General features: G+C 46.9%; 1 protein-coding gene across 1 annotated transcript in view; it reads right to left on the bottom strand.

Moving 5' to 3' along the window:
* Window positions 1-2711: 2711 nt before the first annotated feature.
* Window positions 2712-18958, bottom strand: part of LOC308581214 (complement C4-A-like) — a 67025-nt gene continuing 50778 nt past the window's right edge. The window contains exons 33-41 of the mRNA XM_081183747.1: window positions 18196-18379; window positions 17609-17699; window positions 16276-16350; window positions 14823-14928; window positions 11263-11352; window positions 9405-9497; window positions 7193-7276; window positions 5287-5419; window positions 2712-3469 (exon numbers count right to left, since the gene is read on the bottom strand). Of these exons, the coding sequence (XP_081039873.1) occupies window positions 3328-3469; window positions 5287-5419; window positions 7193-7276; window positions 9405-9497; window positions 11263-11352; window positions 14823-14928; window positions 16276-16350; window positions 17609-17699; window positions 18196-18379 (998 nt within the window). The 3' untranslated portion in view covers window positions 2712-3327. The remainder of the gene's footprint in view (window positions 3470-5286; window positions 5420-7192; window positions 7277-9404; window positions 9498-11262; window positions 11353-14822; window positions 14929-16275; window positions 16351-17608; window positions 17700-18195; window positions 18380-18958) is intronic.

The raw sequence follows: 18958 nt of genomic DNA, 5'->3' as shown, positions 1-18958 counted from the left end.
CTGAGCGCATGGATGGATTGAACTGCTAAAATTGTAGAGTTGGAAAGGGGAACCAGGGTCATCTAGTCCAACCCTCTGCAATGCAGGAATCTTTTGCCCAACGTGGGGCTCAAACCCACAACCCTGGGATTAAGAGTCTTTTGCTCTACTAACAGAGCCAAGGTCACGAAGCAGGATTCCTTTCTGAAGTGAACCCAGGGCCCCACACATCTATTTTGTGGCGCTGTGGTCTAAACCACTGAGCCTCTTGGGCTTGCCGATCAGAAGGTCAATCATTCGAATCCTTTTTACGGTGGTGAGCTCCTGTTGTTCTGTCAGCTTCTGTCAAACTAGCAGTTCAAAAGCACGCAAGTTCAAGTAGATAAATAGGTACTACTGTGGCAGGAAGGTATATGGTGTTTCTGTGTGCTCTGGCTTCTGTCATGGTGTCCCGTTACGCCAGAAGCGGTTTAGTCATGGTGGCCCCAGGACCCAGAAAGCAGTCTGTGGACAAACGCCGGCTCCCTCGGCCTGAAAAGTGAGATGAGTTCTGCACCCCATAGCCGCCTTTGACCGGACTTAACCTTCCAGGAGTCCTTTACCTTAACCTATTTTGTTTCTTTCTTTAAGTAGGATTTTTCTACGGCATCAAGAGAACTAGAGACTTGGTTGCTCTATTTTGAGATGCAACCATAAAATTTAGAAGAACTGCAACCCGTGGCGTTCCAGGTGTTGTTGAGGCACAGATCCCATCATCCCTGGTGTTTGGCCAAGCAGGCTGGGGCTGATGGGAGATGCAGCCGAACATCTGGGTGGCAACACCAGCCCACAGCGTACAGTCATACCTCGGGTTACAGACGCTTCAGGTTGCATTTTTTCAGGTTATGGATGCGCCGAAACCCGGAAGTACCGGAACAGGTTACTTCCGGGTTTCGGCGGTCGCGCATGCGCAGAAGTGCTAAATCTTGCTTTGCGCATGCGCAGAAATGCCGAATTGCAACCCGCGTGTGCACAGACGCACCGCTGCGGGTTGCGAACGTGCATCCCGCAGGGATCATGTTCACACCCCAAGCGTCCACTGTTGTTGCAATTGGGGGAAGAGGGTAAGGCAAGTAATACGGTTGTTTCCGTTATAAAGCATTGGAAAGTTTCTGAATGCTAAGCAACTGCACCTTTATGAAGTTGTGGGTCCTAGGCACGCTTTCCTGACTCATTGCACACAGCGGAACTGCCTTATGAATCAACATGTATAGGATTGCACAGGACGGTGAGGGATGGATTCTGCACCGAGAGAAGATCCATGGAGAAGATGCTCTTTCAGGTGGGTTCGATTGACTTCAACATATCTGAATCCAGCTTCTGTGAGGAGGAAGATACTCTTGGGACTGCCATACATCCGGAATCTCCCAGACATAGCCGGGACTGGGCCGTCAAAAATGACGTCTGGGCGATTTTCGAAAGTTGCTTAAAATGTCTGGGAAAATCTGGGCATATGGCAGCCTATATTGGAAGCGTTGATTTTGTGTGTGTGTTAAATTCCTTAAAAATAGCTTAAAAACTGAACAACTTCACCAAAAAAAGTTCAACAACTTTTGTGTCCGGATTTTCACTTTTTGAAATATGGCAACCCTAGATACTGTGGAAGAACTAGTGGGAGAGGGACCTGGCCAATGTGGCACCCTCCATCCATTGTTGGATGACAGCTCCCATCATCCCTCTAGTATAGTACTTACTGAGCTGCCAGTCTGTTCCAGGGCAAAGTACAAGGTTTGGGCCCCAGATAGCTTCAGGTCAGGCTACCCTAGACACTCCTTTACTCCTTACGCACCCAAGGCTTTCCTTGCAATCCCCCCCAAAAGCCAAGCCCAACCTATGCACAGCTACTCGAGAGTAGGACTTTCAGTGTGGCAGCTTCAGGTTTTGTGGAACAGCATCCCTATTGAGAGATGACAGGCAGAGACCCTTTCCAGAAACAACTGATGACATTTTTGTTTCGACAAGATTTTCCAGCTTTTTTTTTTTTGGTAAAACACCCTCTGATCCTCAGGTGAAAGATGGTATAGAAATTTAAATACATACATACATACATACATACAGGTCTCCACCTTGGCTTTTTATTTGTATTGCTTTTAAACCCATGTTCAGTATGGTTCATAGCTGTCAACTTTTCCCTTTTCTTGCGAGGAATCCTATTTGGAATAAGGGAATCGCCCTTAAGTTGACAGCTATGGTATGGTTCTTAAACCTAGTATCATAGAGTTGGCCCTTGGAGTCCCTCCAGCTCTACAATGCTATGATACTCGTTCCTCTGTCTACCTAATATCTTTGGCTTAGTAGTGAAGCACCTTGAATTGGCATAACCTGTGTGTTTGAACGAACGGGTTGGCCAAAATTAATTGCGTCTATTAACTTAAATGGACCCACTCTGAGTACGACTAGCCATGGATACGTTGGGTGCAACGACAGGCAAAACATAACCTTGTGTTATCAGTTTCTTATGAGTCAGGGGGTCAGTCTGCGGGAGGAGAGATGGGAGTCCTGCTTCTCCAGCCGGGGCATCCGTATCCTGGGAGGGTGAAACACCCACCTCCTGAAGCTCAGCCTGCCACATGTCATCCTCCCGTTTCCCCTCCTTGTCCACCTCAGCCGGTCACTCCATTACGCCTGAGCCTGGCGACCCCTCAAGACTCAAGATGGCAACAGAAAGAATGAACAGGCAGAGGAAACAAAACCAGGAAGCAACGCTTTCTTTTTAATGAATAAAATTGCCATTTGAACAGTGCAAATACGTTGTAAGGTGCTGCAGGCGAAACCTAAAATAAAAAAGGTTAATGCCGAGAGCTTTTTGGACAGGACTAGGCTGGTACTTCTCATTCGGCCAACGACCACCCCTCGTCTTCATTCGCAGACGGAAGTTGCTGTTTGAACTTGTAAACGTAGCTGATGTTATGCAAAGGGAAACTGTCATTTTAAATTCAGGTGAGAATGCCCGTTTTGTTCAAATATGCTCTGGGCACACATTTTCCTGTTCCTATGGAACAGACACCGATTTTAAAGAGACACACTGTAGGCAGCTGTCCGCCATTTTGGCCACACATTCCTGTTATTTCTAAGTGGCTCCGTGGGCTCCCTAGAAATTAGCAGCCAGAATCTCGTTAAAAGCATTAAAAAGGCCAGGCACACTCTCAGGCGCAGGGGTCCCCCGTCAGCAGGGTGAGCAAGGCCCCCTCCCAAATGTAGCAGAGCTGATATATCGTACTTGGAAGCGACTCCGCTGCAAAGGCCAGAGTTCTGGTGCATCTAAATGGGGGGGGGGGAGCGCAGGAGACGTGAAGCCCCTTCTGTGGCTTAGACCCGGCAGCCGCTGACAGCAAAGGAAGAGATGAATGACTGGAGCTGGGAGCAGGTGTTGCGGTGCTGTGTGGCTCGGCAGCTCTGGGACTTTGGCAGCTCCTCTATCCAGGAATTCATATCCATCAGGTACTGGGGGCTGCGGAGAAGACGGGTCAGCGTGTAAAAAGCCAGGCATAGTCACCCCCTTCCACAAAAAATGTACGCAGGAGAGTTTAATCTGGAGCTGCCTTGGCAAAGATGCGCTCCAAAACAGCTGCATTTACAGAGAAGGAGCGTTTGAGGGAGGGGCAGTAGCTGAGCGGGTGAGCCTCTGCCTTGCATACGGGAAGAAGAGGAGTTTGGATTTGATATCCCGCTTTATCACTACCCTAGGGAGTCTCAAAGCGGCTAACGTTCTCCTTTCCCTTCCTCCCCCACAACAAACACTCTGTGAGGTGAGTGGGGCTGAGAGACTTCAGAGAAGTGTGACTGGCCCAAGGTCACCCAGCAGCTGCATGTGGAGGAGCGGAGACGCGAACCCGGTTCCCCAGATTACGAGACTACAGTTCTTAACCACTGCACCACACTGGCTCTCCAGTCCCAGAATCCTCCGGGGAGGGCTGGGAGTGCCCCCTGCCTGAAACCATGGAGAGCTGCTGCCAGTCTGTGTAATAATAATAATAATAATAATAATAATAATAATAATAATAATAATTTTTTATTTACACACCACCCTTCCTGGTTCAGAAAACTGGACTCAGGGCAGCTAACAACAAATTTAAAACACTTAATTGATGCAACAAAAAACAGCATAAAATACAGTATAAAACGTGAATAACAATAAATTCAGAATTCAAAAATCAATTTAGGGGGGAAATCCATCCAATAAACATTAGATGATCACCGAGGCTAGCTGGCTAAATTAGTCCTATTTGGGCCAGCGAGGAGATCAGGGGAGAATTAGCTGTGGGACCCCAGAGCGGGTAATCTTCATAAAAAGGGGAGGGGGAGGGAAGGAAGGGGACAGGCTAAGTTCAAATTGAAAGCCAGGTGGAATAGCTCTGTCTTACAGGCCCTGCGGAAGGAAGTTCAATCCTGCAGGGCCCTGGTCTCATGGGGCAGAGCATTCCACCAGGTAGGAGCCATCACTGAGAAGGCCCTGGCCCAGGATAATCTGACTTCCTTAGGGCCCGGGACCTCTAAACTATGATTATTCATGGACCTTAAGGTCCTCTGCGGGGCAGACCAGGAGAGGCAGTCCCGTAAATAAGAGGGCCCAAGGCACGTTGTGTAGACAATACTGAGCTAGATGGGTTCAGCATAAGCCAACTTCCTATACTGCCTCTGAATTCGGCACTGGCGTTGTTATTGTTAAACATTTGCGCCCCACCTCTTTTCTTCTCTGCTTCAGCAAGTGCCTGACCGTTGCCCCAAGGGTAGGGTAGGGTGTGGACCACCAGGTGTTGCTGGACTACAACTCCCATCATCCCTGACTCATTGGGGCTGATGGGACCAGGAGTCTAATAACCTCTTGAAGGGCCACAAGTTAGCCACCCCTTCTCAGCAGTTGATCCCTAAGCATGACTGGTGTTATGTACTGAGTTGAATAGGATCCCAAAGGCAGCAGTCTGATTGGATCACAGGAGGCACCCAATCCTGCTCCAAGTGGAAGTGAATCCTCAACCTGATTGGCCTACTGGTGAATCCCAGAATTAGCCAATCACGTGGGGCCCATTGTGTAAATAATGTATATAAAGCAGACATTCTGGGGGAACTTCCATTCCTCCTCACCACCATGAGCTGAATAAAGAGCATGAAATCCACTCTCGACTCCGAGTATATTTCAACTCCCTTCTCTCAAAAATCCCTGAAGGCCAGTGAACTCTGTTTCTGGGTACCAGTTCCTACTGGGCCTTCCTCCTGCCCCCCAACCAGCCCACTGCACACCTGATTCCCCTCCCCTCCTCAACCTACCGTCCTTCGGCATCCCGGGTCTCCCCATCGCGTCCCATCAGCAGATACTCCTGGCCGGTGACCAAGCGAGTCCGACAGGCAGCACGGACCACGAAGCGCCTGATCTCGTTCTCAGAGATCCCAACGTCTGCGACTGGAGAGGAAGAGAGAATGGGAGCCAGGGGGTGATGGGGGGGGGCAGTGAGAATAATATAAGAGAAAATGAGCTGAACAGGTCAGGTTAGTTTCATTGTGGGATAAAGGCCTCAATAAAAACTTACAATTATTTTGTTTCATTTTTAAGATAATCGCCATCCAGTGGCGTAGGAAGGGAAGTGCGGTGGGTGCGGGTCGCCTGGCTATGGGCTTTGTGACGTGGCGGCTTGGCCACCTGCAGGCTCCACTCTGCACAAAACGGCAGGGAAGCTTTTAATGTTTGATACATTACTGTATTTTAATATTTTGTTGGAAGCCGCCCAGACCTTTAAAGCCCTAAACAGCCTCGGTCCAGTATATCTGAAGGAGCGTTTCCACCCCCATTGTTCAGCCCGGACACTGAGGTCCAGCACCGAGGGCCTTCTGGTGGTTCTTTCACTGCGAGAAGCCAAGTTACAAGGAACCAGGCAGAGGGCCTTCTCGGTAGTGGCACCCGCCTTGTGGAACACCCTCCCACCAGGTGTCAAAGAGAACAACAACTACCAGACTTTTAGAAGACATCTGAAGGCAGCCCTGTTTAGGGAAGCTTTTAATGTTTGATGTATTACAGTATTTTAATATTTTTTTGGAAGCCACCCAGAGTGGCTGGGGAAGCCCAGCCAGATGGGCAGGGTATAAATAAATAAATTGTTGTTGTTGTTGTTGTTGTTGTTGTTGTTAGTATTATTATTATTGTGGTACCTCGGGTTAAGTACTTAATTCGTTCTGGAGGTCCGTTCTTAACCTGAAACTGTTCTTAACCTGAAGCACCACATTAGCTAATGGGTCCTCCTGCTGCCGCCGCAGCACAATTTCTGTTCTCATCCCGAAGCAAAGTTCTTAACCTGAGGTACTATTTCTGGGTTAAAGGAGTCTGTAACCTGAAGTGTATGTAACCTGAAGCGTATGTAACCCGAGGTACCACTGTATTATTGCATCTGTCTGCCGCCTCTCCCTCAGCCACCCTACAGCTGGGGGGTGGGTTGCGGTGGCGAGGCTCGATGCAGTGCACCCTGCCCCAGCTCGCCCCGCCCAATGGGTGGCTTGCCCCGCCCCTGGGGGGAGGGCACATGCGGCGCTCCAGGGGCCTGAGCTACGGCGCTGCATTGGGGGCAGGGACCAGCTACAGGTGGCAGACAACAGGAGCAAAACCTAGCAAACAGGTCTGCAAGCAACTACCCCTCTAAGAAGGCTTCAGCTGGGCAATTTGGAATGGGCAGCAAGCAGAGGGGTGCTGTGGGTGCTGTGGTCCCGGGCCCAATTTTGCTGTTTGCGCCACCACAGCAGGCTCTTTCATTGGGGCCCGACTCATAGCTGTCAACCTTCCCTTTTTTTGTGGGAAATTCCCGTATTCCAGCGCCGTTTCCTGCTGCTATCCTGGATTGTTAGCTATCCCGTAGACTGTCCCCAGGACAGGTGAGGCTGCTGATCCCTTATTTTCGAGGCTGCTGATCCCTTATTTTCAAATCTGAAAGTTGTCAGCTATGGCCTGACTCCTGTTGATGCCCTTCTGCTTCCAACAAGCCGTTGAAGTGGAGATTTTTAGCCCAGCCAGTGTCTGTGTTGGATTTGAAGGCATTTTTATACATGCAATTGCCGTAATGGCTTTTATATGTCAAATTGTTTTAGGTTTTGTTGTTGTTGCTGTTGTCGTCTTTATGGTTGAATCGCTTCGAGGTATTTCCTAGGAAGAGATTCGTAAACTTATCAAAATGAAATAAACATCGCTCACTGTACTGCAAGGGCTCCAGGATGATAACTTCGTAGACACGGAAGGCGCTTTCTTGGGTCTCGCGCTCCACTCGAACTCGGAACCCTGAAGGTGGGAGAGAAGAAGAAGAAGAAGAAGAGTTTGGATTTGATATCCCGCTTTATCACTACCCGAAGGAGTCTCAAAGCAGCTAACATTCTCCTTTCCCTTCCTCCCCCACAACAAACGCTCTGTGAGGTGAGTGGGGCTGAGAGACTTCAGAGAAGTGGGACTAGCCCAAGGTCACCCAGCAGCTGCATGTGGAGGAGCGGAGACGCGAACCCGGTTCCCCAGATTACGAGTCTACCGCTCTTAACCACTACACCACACTGGCTCTTAGAGAAAAGAGATAATAGCCAGGAAGGTACATGTCAGCAACCCACAAGACGGGAACTAATTTCAGACCATACACTGCTTGATGAAGAAAACGAGTCTCCAAAACCAACATATAAAAGGAATAAAGAAACAAAAGGCACCTCCAAACATGCAATAATTTGCAGGAGGAATATGGTCACACACCAGAAGTTTAGGTTTATGCAGTTAAAGTGGATTAAAACATTTATTTTCACCCAAGGGCAAGAAATCCCGCTAAAAAACAACATTTTGCAGTTTGGTAAATGACAGACAGGGAAAGTATGGGAGATGAATAAATAAATGACGAGAAGATATGTAAATATCCTGCAAGCAACCAGAGATGAATGAAGGATGAATGCTCGTTGTCATTGAACCTCCCCATAAAAATATCAGAATGAATGTTCAATAAAGACCAGGCTCAGTCTAACTGCTGTATAAGCGTTGTGCAAGCAAATCAGGGTGATTTCTCAATACGCAGGTTGTCAGGAAGTGCCCACTGACAAAAGGAGACAAAACCCCACAAGGATCTGTAGGCTATTAAGTGCACTGGACTAGGAACTTGAACTTTTCCAAGTATTTCCTTGTTGGAAATGTGTGCTATGTATGAAGAAGGGAAAGGGAAAGGGATTTTCAGTGGTGGCCACTCCAATATGGAATGCCATTTCCAAAGAGGTCTGCCTAGTGCCAAAATAACCTCCCTCCGTCCCTGGTTAAGTCATTTTATATTTTCCCATGCATTTTGTGTCAGGCCTTTAAGTTTTTAGCCGTCAACTCATTTGCTTGTTAATGCTGTGGCTTTAGCAGCCATGAACCCGGGTGTTGCTTGGGAAGTCTAAAAAAATCAGTGCAGAGCTGAAACCAGTTTTTAGAATCAGTGCAATTTTGAAATCAGCAGTTTAAAACCACTGCAATTTTTTTAAGGTTCAGTCTGTCTTGTTGATTCAAGAATGTTGCATCCAAGCACAGAAAGAAATCTGCTGCTTGATCTCAAGGACCACTGTGCAAAATTTGGTTACGATACTTTAAGAGATGTACAGATGCACAGCAGACAAACAAAAAACTCTCCAACTTTCATGTTGTTCGCCACCACCCTGAAATCTCTCAGAGGGCAGAGGGCAGAATGCAAATATTTTCAACAAAGACATAAACGTCAGACCTCAGCTGGGTCTGCAAGTAGGCTACAGAGCTGCATGTGAACCATAGCAGAAAAGATGCAAAGTCTGAAATTATGCATCACAGAGGCTTTGAATGTGGCAGCTAGACTGGTAACTTAGAGCGGCCACCAAGACCATTTTAACACCGGTCCTGAAAGGCCTACATTGGCTCCCAGCACGTTTCTGAGCACAATTCAAAGTGTTGGTGCTGACCTTTAAAGCCCTAAACAGCCTCAGTCCAGTATATCTGAAGGAGCGTCTCCTCCCCCATCGTTCTGCCCGGACACTGAGGTCCAGCTCCGAGGGCCTTCTGGCGGTTCTTTCACTGCGAGAAGCCAAGTTACAAGGAACCAGGCAGAGGGCCTTCTCGGTAGTGGCACCCGCCTTGTGGAACACCCTCCCACCAGGTGTCAAAGAGAACAACAACTACCAGACTTTTAGAAGACATCTGAAGGCAGCCCTGTTTAGGGAAGCTTTATTGTTTGATGGACTATTGTATATTAATATTCTGTTGTGAGCTGCCCAGAGTGGCTGGGGAGGCCCAGCCAGATGGGCGGGGTATAAATAATAAATATTATTATTATTATTATTAGGGATTAGAGATGGTGAGACATCAGTGGGGCAAGAGCCAAAAGAGCCGGGCTGGAGAGGCTGGAGGGTCTCTGATCCCTCCCCTAACACCTTACCGTAATGCACACGGGGACTGTAGCATGCAAACTCCATGCGTGCTTGCTCCGTAATGGCCTCGTCAAGGGTACGCTTCAAACGCGGACAGGCACCTGTGCAAGTGAGAGAGGAGATAAGGTCAGGTTTCCTAGGCGTCAGGGAATGGTTTTGATCTGAAGATGGGAGAATGCAGTCACAGGCAGACCACCTTCTCTCAGAAGAGGAGGGGGAGTATTTCCCCCCCCCCCAGTGTTTTCAGAAGAGACAGGCAGACACAGACACAGACACAGACACAGAAGCTGAACAGATTAGGGAGGAGATACCCAGCTACAAGATAATGGCAAGAGATCCAGAAGGGAGGGGGCAGTTGGGAGACACATCAGTTGGGAGTGTGGGGGAACCCCCCTCCCCACGGACTTGGAGGTCCGAACGTATCCGAGAGCAAAGGAGGCAGAGAGGGGGAGGAACTTCATGTTGGTGCGCTCCTTGCTGCGGGAGTTGAATTCAGAGCAGGCAACTGCCCTCCTTGCGGAGAGCTGTGTATTTTGTGACCGCAACATGAAGCTTTAATAAAAGAAGAAGAAGAAGAGTTTGGATTTGATATCCCGCTTTATCACTACCCTAAGGAGTCTCAAAGTGGCTAACATTCTCCTTTCCCTTCCTCCCCCACAACAAACACTCTGTGGGGTGAGTGGGGCTGAGAGACTTCAGAGAAGTGTGACTGGCCCAAGGTCACCCAGCAGCTGCATGTGGAGGAGCGGAGACGCAAACCCGGTTCCCCAGATTACGAGGCTACCGCTTTTAACCACTGCACCACACTGGCTATAAATCTATCAACTGCTCGTTGATTCTTATCTATGGAGTTACCGAACGGAGGACTCTCCAAGCCTGACACTACGTTCCCCTGGCGGGGGTGGATGGTGCATTAGTGCAAGGCTGGGTGCTGAGATGCTTCAAGAGAAGTGGGCAGGGAGGTGGAGTTTAGGCAGTCCAGGTTTGTAATGGGTGAGGTATAGGGAAAGTGAGCACAAAACGGGGACCAGCGTCTTAGTGCAGCTTTCTCCTAACGTATGCATTTTTGCAAAGCAAGTCCCCCTAAAATAATGTGGTGTGTGTGTGTGTTTGTACGTTACTTTCACTAACATTTGTGTTTTTACACAGTCCTGATTCCTAGTATGCTGAAGAAGTTTCCTGAGGATTTCATATATGTGTGTGTGTGTGTGTGTGTGTGTGTGTGTATAAAGGTAAAGGGACCCCTGACCATTAGGTTCAGTCGTGACGCACTCTGGGGTTGTGGCACTCATCTCACTTTATTGGCCGAGGGAGCCAGCGTACAGCTTCCGAGTCATGTGGCCAGCAAGACTAAGCCGCTTCTGGCGAACCAGAGCGGCGCATGGAAACGCCATTTACCTTCCCGCCAGAGCGGTACCTATTTATCTACTTGCACTTTGACGTGCTTTCGAACTGCTAGTTTGGCAGGAGCAGGGACTGAGCAACGGGAGCTCACCCCGTCGTGGGGATTCGAAGCGCCGACCTTCTGATCGGCAAGCCCTAGGCTCTGTGGTTTACTCACAAATGTCTGCAGAAATGCAGAGAAGCTGAATTTGAGAGTTGAAAAAGAGAGAAAACCGACACTGGCACCATCTCTCCATCCAACTCCCAGGTCGGTGGGGTTTGAAGCACAGCCTAAGGAGAGGCGTGTGCAGAGTCGCTCAGATCCTGCTGTTGGGATCCAGCAAGCGAGACCTTATGGTCGCATTGCCTTAGAGAACCTCAACCCAGCATCCGGGCGAAATGAAGGAGGTGGTGTGTTTGCTGCGGGAGGGGTGCTCCAGATTTCCCATCACCCCCAGCGGAAGGCCGCCCAGGCAACCTCACCTTCGGCGCATTGGCAGACGTCTTCGGAGCACAAGGCGGACACGTACTGAGGCTTGTTTGGGGCGCCATAGAAGATGCTGCAGCGCTGGTCTGAAAGGCGAAAGGAGAACATTTAGAAATTGTGTGTGACATAACGGTGACATGATCCACATGTGGTGGACGTGTGAAAAGATTAAGATTTTTTTGGGGGGGAATATACGATGAATTTAAAAAGATGATGGGGATAACCTTTACGAAAAAAACGGAGGCATTTCTATTAAGTATTTTAGATAAAGAGATCCCAAAAAATCTAAGAGAGGTATTCTTGTATGCAACCACAGTGGCTCAAATACTTGTGGCCAAGGGATGGAAAGATCACGAGGCTCCAAAAATAACAGATTGGCAAATCAAAATACAGGAATTGGTGGAGATGGCTCAATTGACTAGTAAACTCAGAGGAAATTCAAAGCAAAAATTTGCGGAAAAATGGGATGGTTATAGAAGATATGTTCAAAAATACAATAATAGTTTTGACTCCGTGCTAGCATCGAGTGATAAAGGAACTAAAAGGAGGTGGACAACAATTAAGGATTTATTATGTTTTCAGAATGTATTGGAAAATTTATATAGAAAGGTTTATTGTTTTGTGTACATTCGATTGTAAGATAAAATATATGCAAACGGACTTGACAGGAAGTCAAAGTTGAAGAAAAGATTTTGTAAGATAAAAGGGGGAAAATATTTACTTTCATTATTATCATTTTGTGTGGGGGTGGGGGTGTCTGCACATATGTGTGTTTTTGTATGGAATGTTTGGGAGGAAATAAGATGGTAAATAACAAATGACAAACTAAATATTGATGTATGTAATTTTTATTTCTTAATTATATTTAGTGGTCATATGGCTCTATTGTTTTTTGTACCATAAAATCATTCAATAAAAATTATTTTTAAAAAAGAAATTGTGTGTGAATGTGCATGCATGTGTGTGTATATATTCATGCCCATGCACCCTGGTACTTCCAGACGGATGCTATTTTCAGGTGGACTCAGACACATTCTGACAAACTCAGGCCGCTCTATTAAAGCTGATTGGGAGGTCTTGAACAACAAACTTTCTTCCCCCAAAAGATCAGGCTTTTCATGTTATGTTTCCACCCCCAGCTGTCTCTTTAGTGCAGAGCCAGGTCATCGAGCCTGGGTGAAATATACTCAGAGTCGAGTGTGGATTTCATGCTCTTCATTCAGCTCATAGTAGTGAGGAATGGAAGTTCTCCCAAAACATCTACTTTATATACATTATTTACGCAATGGGCCCCACGTGATTGGCTAATTCCGGGATTCTCCTGTAGGCCAATCAGGTTGAGGATTCACTTCCACCTGGAACTGGATTGGGTGGCTCCTGTGGACCAATCAGACTGCTGCCTTCTGAATCCTATTGTTCTAGGACCAATCAGACTGCTGCATTTTGGATACTATTCAACTCAGTACGTAACACTGGGCTTCCACAGCCATCACCGGCCATGAACCACTTTTGGCAGGTCTGGTGGCAACAGCAACAGATACATCCTAAGCTTAGGATAATATTTTATTCCCTTGTTTGTTATGCTGCTTTAAATATGCACTTTATATTTGACTTGCTTTTGTCTGAAATGCTTAAGGTAATTTTTTTGTTTGTTAACTTTGTTAAATGTGCATTCTGACCTCCTTTGTAATGGTCTTTTTTTCATTCTTTAAGATGGCGTTTGAGTTTCCTGTTAATTACGTTGCATTGAATGTATGTTTTATATTTGACTTTATTCAGTACAGTGGTACCTCGGGTTACATACGCTTCAGGTTAAATACGTTTCAGGTTACAGACTCCGCTAACCCAGAAATAGTACCCTGGGTTGAGAACTTTGCTTCAGGATGAGAACAGAAATCGTGCTCTGGTGGTGCAGCGGCAGCAGGAGGCCCCATTAGCTAAAGTGGTGCTTCAGGTTAAGAACAGTTTCAGGTTAAGAATGGACCTCCGGAACGAATTAAGTACTTAACCCAAGGTACCACTGTAATGTTTCAGTCTGGATTGTTTTATTTGATGTTTTAATGTGTTGCAAACCACTTTGAGATTATTTTTTAGAAATATAAAGCGATATAGAAATAACAACAACAACAGTTTTGTAATAAGCTTTTGTGAACCTGATCCAGGTTCAAAGTCCTTCCGTTAATTTGCAAGTCCAGAGTATGTCAGGGAACATAAACCATTATATCCCACCCTGACCTCTGTGATTGCCATTGTCATTCCCCAAGTTGGTTAGGTTCATTTGACCACAACAAGAAACCAAGCCTTTAGCATCATCAGCCCAGGATTGCGGAATAAATACTCTGCCAACAGAGATCCAGCAGCTGCCTTCTGTTTCAAGTTTTAAACGCGTGTGGACAAGTCTTCTATTCCACCACCAGACCCATACAGGCAATCAAGAACGCATATTTCCGAAATAGTCAGCTGCTTTCTTATTTTAACTATTTAATGTTTTGTTTTATTTTATGGAGTTATGTACAATTGTTGCAAACTACTCTGATGGGTGGTGGTTTTTTGCGAATACAGTGGTACCTCGGGTTAAGAACTTAATTTATTCCGGAGGTCCGTTCTTAACCTGAAAGTGTTCTTAACCTGAGGTACCACTTTAGCTAATGGGGCCTCCCGCTGCCGCGCGATTTCTGTTCTCATCCTGAAGCAAAGCTCTTAACTCGAGGTACTATTTCCGGGTTAGCGGAGTCTGTAACCTGAAGCGTCTGTAACCTGAAGAGTCTGTAACCCGAGGTACCACTGTAGTGTTATAGAAATATTTTTATAAATAAAAGAAAATACATTTGCTTATCACCAAAACCTCAGCATATTCAACTTTTTTCAGAAAGTGAATGAGGTTATTATTAATTAATTAATTATTAATTAAATTGTATACCGTCCTATGCCTGCAGATCTCCGGGTGGTTACAACATAAAATCACAAAAACAAAAAATGCAAAATAAAACCAGAAACAACCCAATAATCTCCCCCCCAAATAGCGCTTTCCTTCCCTATCTTCTCACTGAGTTACCCCACAAACCTGCACTGGAAATTCTCCCAACGCTCCAAAGCAGATTTAGGGGTTGTGGCAGCACACAAAGGGAGGGGAGAATCTTGTTCCATGAATTCAAAAACTCATTTGACTCCCGCCCAGAGCCAACCTAAGTTAATCCCCTGGATAGAAAATATCAAACTTCTCCAGAACATTTAATGCATGGAAAACACTCTGGCCTAATTCAGACATAGCACCTCTCTCTCTGCCTAGGTTTTAAGCTGCAAGCAACTCCTGTTAAAATTAACCTGGGTAGTTTTGCATGTGGTAATTCAATTACAATCTCAAACTGAGGAGAATGTTGTCATGTCAGGTTACGATTTAATAAGCAAAAATTATCCCTTAATTGCCTGCTACAGCCAGCGAAGGCAACTTCTCTCCTGCTCCCTAAGGCCGCAGCTACTAAACCTTTGCCCCACCAGAAAGATGCGGCCTGGTTCCCCCGCCCCCCCCAGGCCCTGTGACCTGTCAATCACTTACCTGGTTCATAAAAATCATAGATGGTGGCACTGGCTGGCTGGATTTTCCCCACAGGGACCACCTGCTTTGCTGTAAATGATACGCATTCGCGTCCGGATGCTGGCACCTATAGATGGGTATATTTAAGAACGTAGGAGAAAGCCCTTGCCTGCTGTATCGATCTAGTGGCCTGTCTTGTCTAGCATCCTATTCTCACAGTGGCCAGCGGGAGCTGAGCACCACTACCACCTCTGAAATAAGTAAACAAAGCAGCCGACCAACTAAACCACTGCAAAAAGCGACAGAAAAAGATCAGAGGCAAAAATCCAACACAACGCCCAGAGGGGGAGCACAACAATAATGTAAAGGAAACATATGACGCTTCCTTATATTGGATCAGGCCGCTGGGCAATCTCCCCCAGCTTCCCCCAACCTGATGCCCTCCAAATGGTTTAGATAACTATCAGCACAGGGGTCACTGGTACTGGTAATAATAAATAATAATAATAAATTTTTATTTATACCCCGCCCTTCCCGGTTCAGAAAACCGGGCTCAGGGTGGCTAACAACAAATTTAAAACACGTAACTGTGATACAGCAAAAAACAACATAAAATACGGTATAAAAAGTGATAGGGCAGGAGGCAGGGAGGCCGCCAGTAGGTGGCGCCGGAGCCAATGGCAGTCACAGGCAATGCGTTATCTCCTCCTCTCCTCCTCTCTGAGTTCTATAATGGCAATGCTGAGACCAAGGAAGGAGGAGGCTGACAGCCAGCGCCACCCGCTGGATGGGATGTAAGTAACGTGGCAGGCTGGAGGCAGATCGAGGCTGGCAAGGCCTCCACTGAGCCCAAAACATCAGAAGGGCACAAGTGTGATTGCCAAGTGCCGTCTATGCAAAGTGGAAGCAGTCCTGCAAAGGCAAAAGCCCTGATAAGTAGAGATGTGAGGTACCAAATCCAGGGCCTCCTGCATATCATTTCAGAGTTGGTTTTGTGCTGTAAGCAGGGAGATCCGAGTTCGAATCCCCACTCGGCCATTAAGCTCACTGGGCCAGTCACTTCAAAAGGGAGGCGACTCCAGCTGCTTGGCTGGAAGGTGCCCTTCAAACTCTTGCTTCTTTGGGTGGAGGATAGAGAGGCAGGGGTCAGAGTGCATAGAAACTAGCCTAGTGTACAAGGACAGAATTGACCTTTGTTGCTCCGCCCACTTTCACCCCTTGGCCCCGCCCACCTCCGGCATGCGGCCCCCAGAAGGTTGCAGAGAAGCAAATGTGGCCCTCGCTCAGATAAAAAAGGTTTAGTGCCATATAGTCCAAAGGCAGGTTGGGTGGGTGCCATCCTGGCCTCTTGCACATTACAATGGGGCGGGGGGGGGGGAGAGAGTTTATCTGAACTCCTCTGTGCAGCTGCCCTTCCTCCCTGCCCCCCACTGCCACCGTTCTTGTGGCATAATCCTGCACACATCTCTCTCACCGAGTCAAAGTAGAGCAGCAGCCGCCGTCCTTGGATCTCCCAGTGGCTGATGTATTGATCGGGGAGAGTTCGCAGCTGGGAGATCAAGGAAAGAAACAAGGAGGTGAACCGGCAAACAGGAGAGTCGTAAGAAGAGCTGGGTCTGGTGCAGCGTTCTGTTCTTGCAGCGGCCAACCGGACACTGCCATGGAAACCCCGAAAGGAGGGCCTGAGGACAGACGCCCTACTCTCTCCCCACCTGCAATTCCCACCCACTGGAATTGAAGGCTCGTCCAAAAAGCTTCCCTCTCATCCTGTGCTTCTTAGACACAGGTCTGAGCAGCTTCTCATGTGCTCTGCCGCTTTCCCCTCAGGAAAACTCAGGAAAACAGGAAAATGTTTGCTCTGCTTCAGCGCTAAAGATCAAGTTTCCCCGGGGGAAGGTCGCAGGAAAGTCTGCATGAGCTCTAAGGGACTTAATTAATTAATTAATTAATTAATAATTGATTGATTGATTGATTGATTGATTGCCCACCCATCTGGCTGGGTTTCCCCAGCCACTCCGCACAGCTTCCAACAGAATATTAACATACAATAACCTATTAAACCTTAAAAGCTTCCCTAAACAGGGCTGCCTTCAGATGTCTTCTAAAAGTCTGGTAGTTGTTTTTCTCTTTGACATCTGGTGATGCCCCCAACAGCAGAGAATATGGCCATTGTGGCAATAATAATAATAATAATAATAATAATAATAATAATAATAATAATAATAATTTTGGAAAACTGTTAAAATGATATACAATGAAATTCAACCAAGGGGATTTGAGGAAGTCACTTAACAATGTTATTAAGATTGGTTTAATTACGGCTAGGATTTATGTTTGTTTGTTTGTTTGTTTGTGTTAATTTTTTTTGGAAAATTAATTTTAAAAATTGAAATAATAATAATAATAATAATAATAATAATAATAATAATAATAATAATAATAATAATAGCCATTGAGGCTACTAAGCAGGATAAGGTTCTCATAGCTGAATGGCATCGCCACAGTCCTTTGTCCTGATGAGGCTCTAGCAGATGAGGCAACTCAGTCAGATGGGCTGGGAATTATTATTATTATTATTATTATTATTATTATTATTATTACAGCAGACTGAGTGGTGGCCCATAATACTAGGCCAGGCCCAGCCGTTTGTTGGAGGGCTGGTGTGCTAATGGACCAGGCTCCAATTGCGCTGAGGCATATCTAAAGGCCCCACGGGGAAGGGAACTTGATGGGGCTTGGTGGGGTCTTGGCAGGCCTGGACCCTGAGCCTTGCCATATGCCAAAATGCCCACACAGCCTCTGCTCACCTCCTCAAGGTAGTTCTCGTCCGGATGGAAGCCACTCAGCAGGGTGATGTCCACGATAACCATGCCAGAGACATGAGCCCCTGTTTGTCTCCTGTAGAGAGGAAAGAATTGAAAACAGAAAGGTTAGGGAAAGGATATTCTGTTTTTCAGGTAGCGGCAACATTGCGCAATGGTTAGAGTGTTGAGCTATAGAGTGTTGGGCTAGCATGCCACTACTGGACCCAGGCAAATACAGTGGTACCTCGGGTTACATACACTTCAGGTTACACACTCCGCTAACCCAGAAATAGTGCTTCAGGTTAAGAACTTTGCTTCAGGATAAGAACAGAAATTGGGCTCCGGCGGCATGGCGGCAGCAGGAGGCCCCATTAGCTAAAGTGGTGCTTCAGGTTAAGAACAGTTTCAGGTTAAGAACGGACCTCCAGAACAAATTAAGTACTTAAACCGAGGTACCACTGTACTTGCCATCCCCTAAAAGGCAGTGCCCAAAGAGAGGAAGGGAGTGATTTCCTCCTCAAAATGGCCCAGTTCTGGTTAGAACCAGAATATTATGCCCGTTCAAGAAATGTCCATTCATCAAACCTTACCAGAAGCACACATTGTAGGTGACCTCCTTCTGTGCCTGCCCAGGGTCTTTGGCTTCCCTCCTGCGGCGTCGGCGGGCATCAAAGACTTCGATCGGTGACAACGGCTGGTCGGCGGGGTCTGCTTTCGGCTCAGAATCCTCTAGACCATAATCTTCATATTCATAGTAGTAGTCTAATATGTCGGCTGTTGAAAAAGGTCAAGATGGTTAAGAGGAAGGAGCAAATTCCCTACTGGCAACAGTTGTGGCGTGTGAGTTTGAGTTTAGAGGCGAGTTGACATAATAGAAATTTATAAAATTATGCAGTGGCTGAAGAAAGAAAATTTCCCCCCTCTTTCTCTCATAACACTTGAACTTGTAGAAGAAGAAGAAGAAGAAGAAGAGGAGTTTGGATTTGATATCCCGCTTTATCACTACCCGAAGGAGTCTCAAAGCGGCTAACATTCTCCTTTCCCTTCCTCCTCCAGAGCAAACACTCTGTGAGGTGAGTGAGGCTGAGAGACTTCAAAGAAGTGTGACTAGCCCAAGGTCACTCAGCAGCTGCATGTGGAGGAGCGGGGAAGCGAACCCAGTTCACCAGATTACGAGTCCACCACTCTTAACCACTACATCACACTGGCTCACATAGTGATGAATGCTGGAAGATTCATGACAGATGTATATATAAAGCACTTCTCCACCCACTCAAGAAGGCTGTGGATAATTCAACGCCAAAGGCCCAGAGGAAAGAAATTTCTGCCTGGAGCCTAAAGACAAGTAACGAA

This window comes from Podarcis bocagei (genome assembly GCF_964188305.1).
Source record: "Podarcis bocagei genome assembly, chromosome: 2".
NCBI classification, from domain to species: Eukaryota; Metazoa; Chordata; class Lepidosauria; order Squamata; family Lacertidae; genus Podarcis; species Podarcis bocagei.
This window is presented reverse-complemented; position numbering and strand designations above follow the sequence as displayed.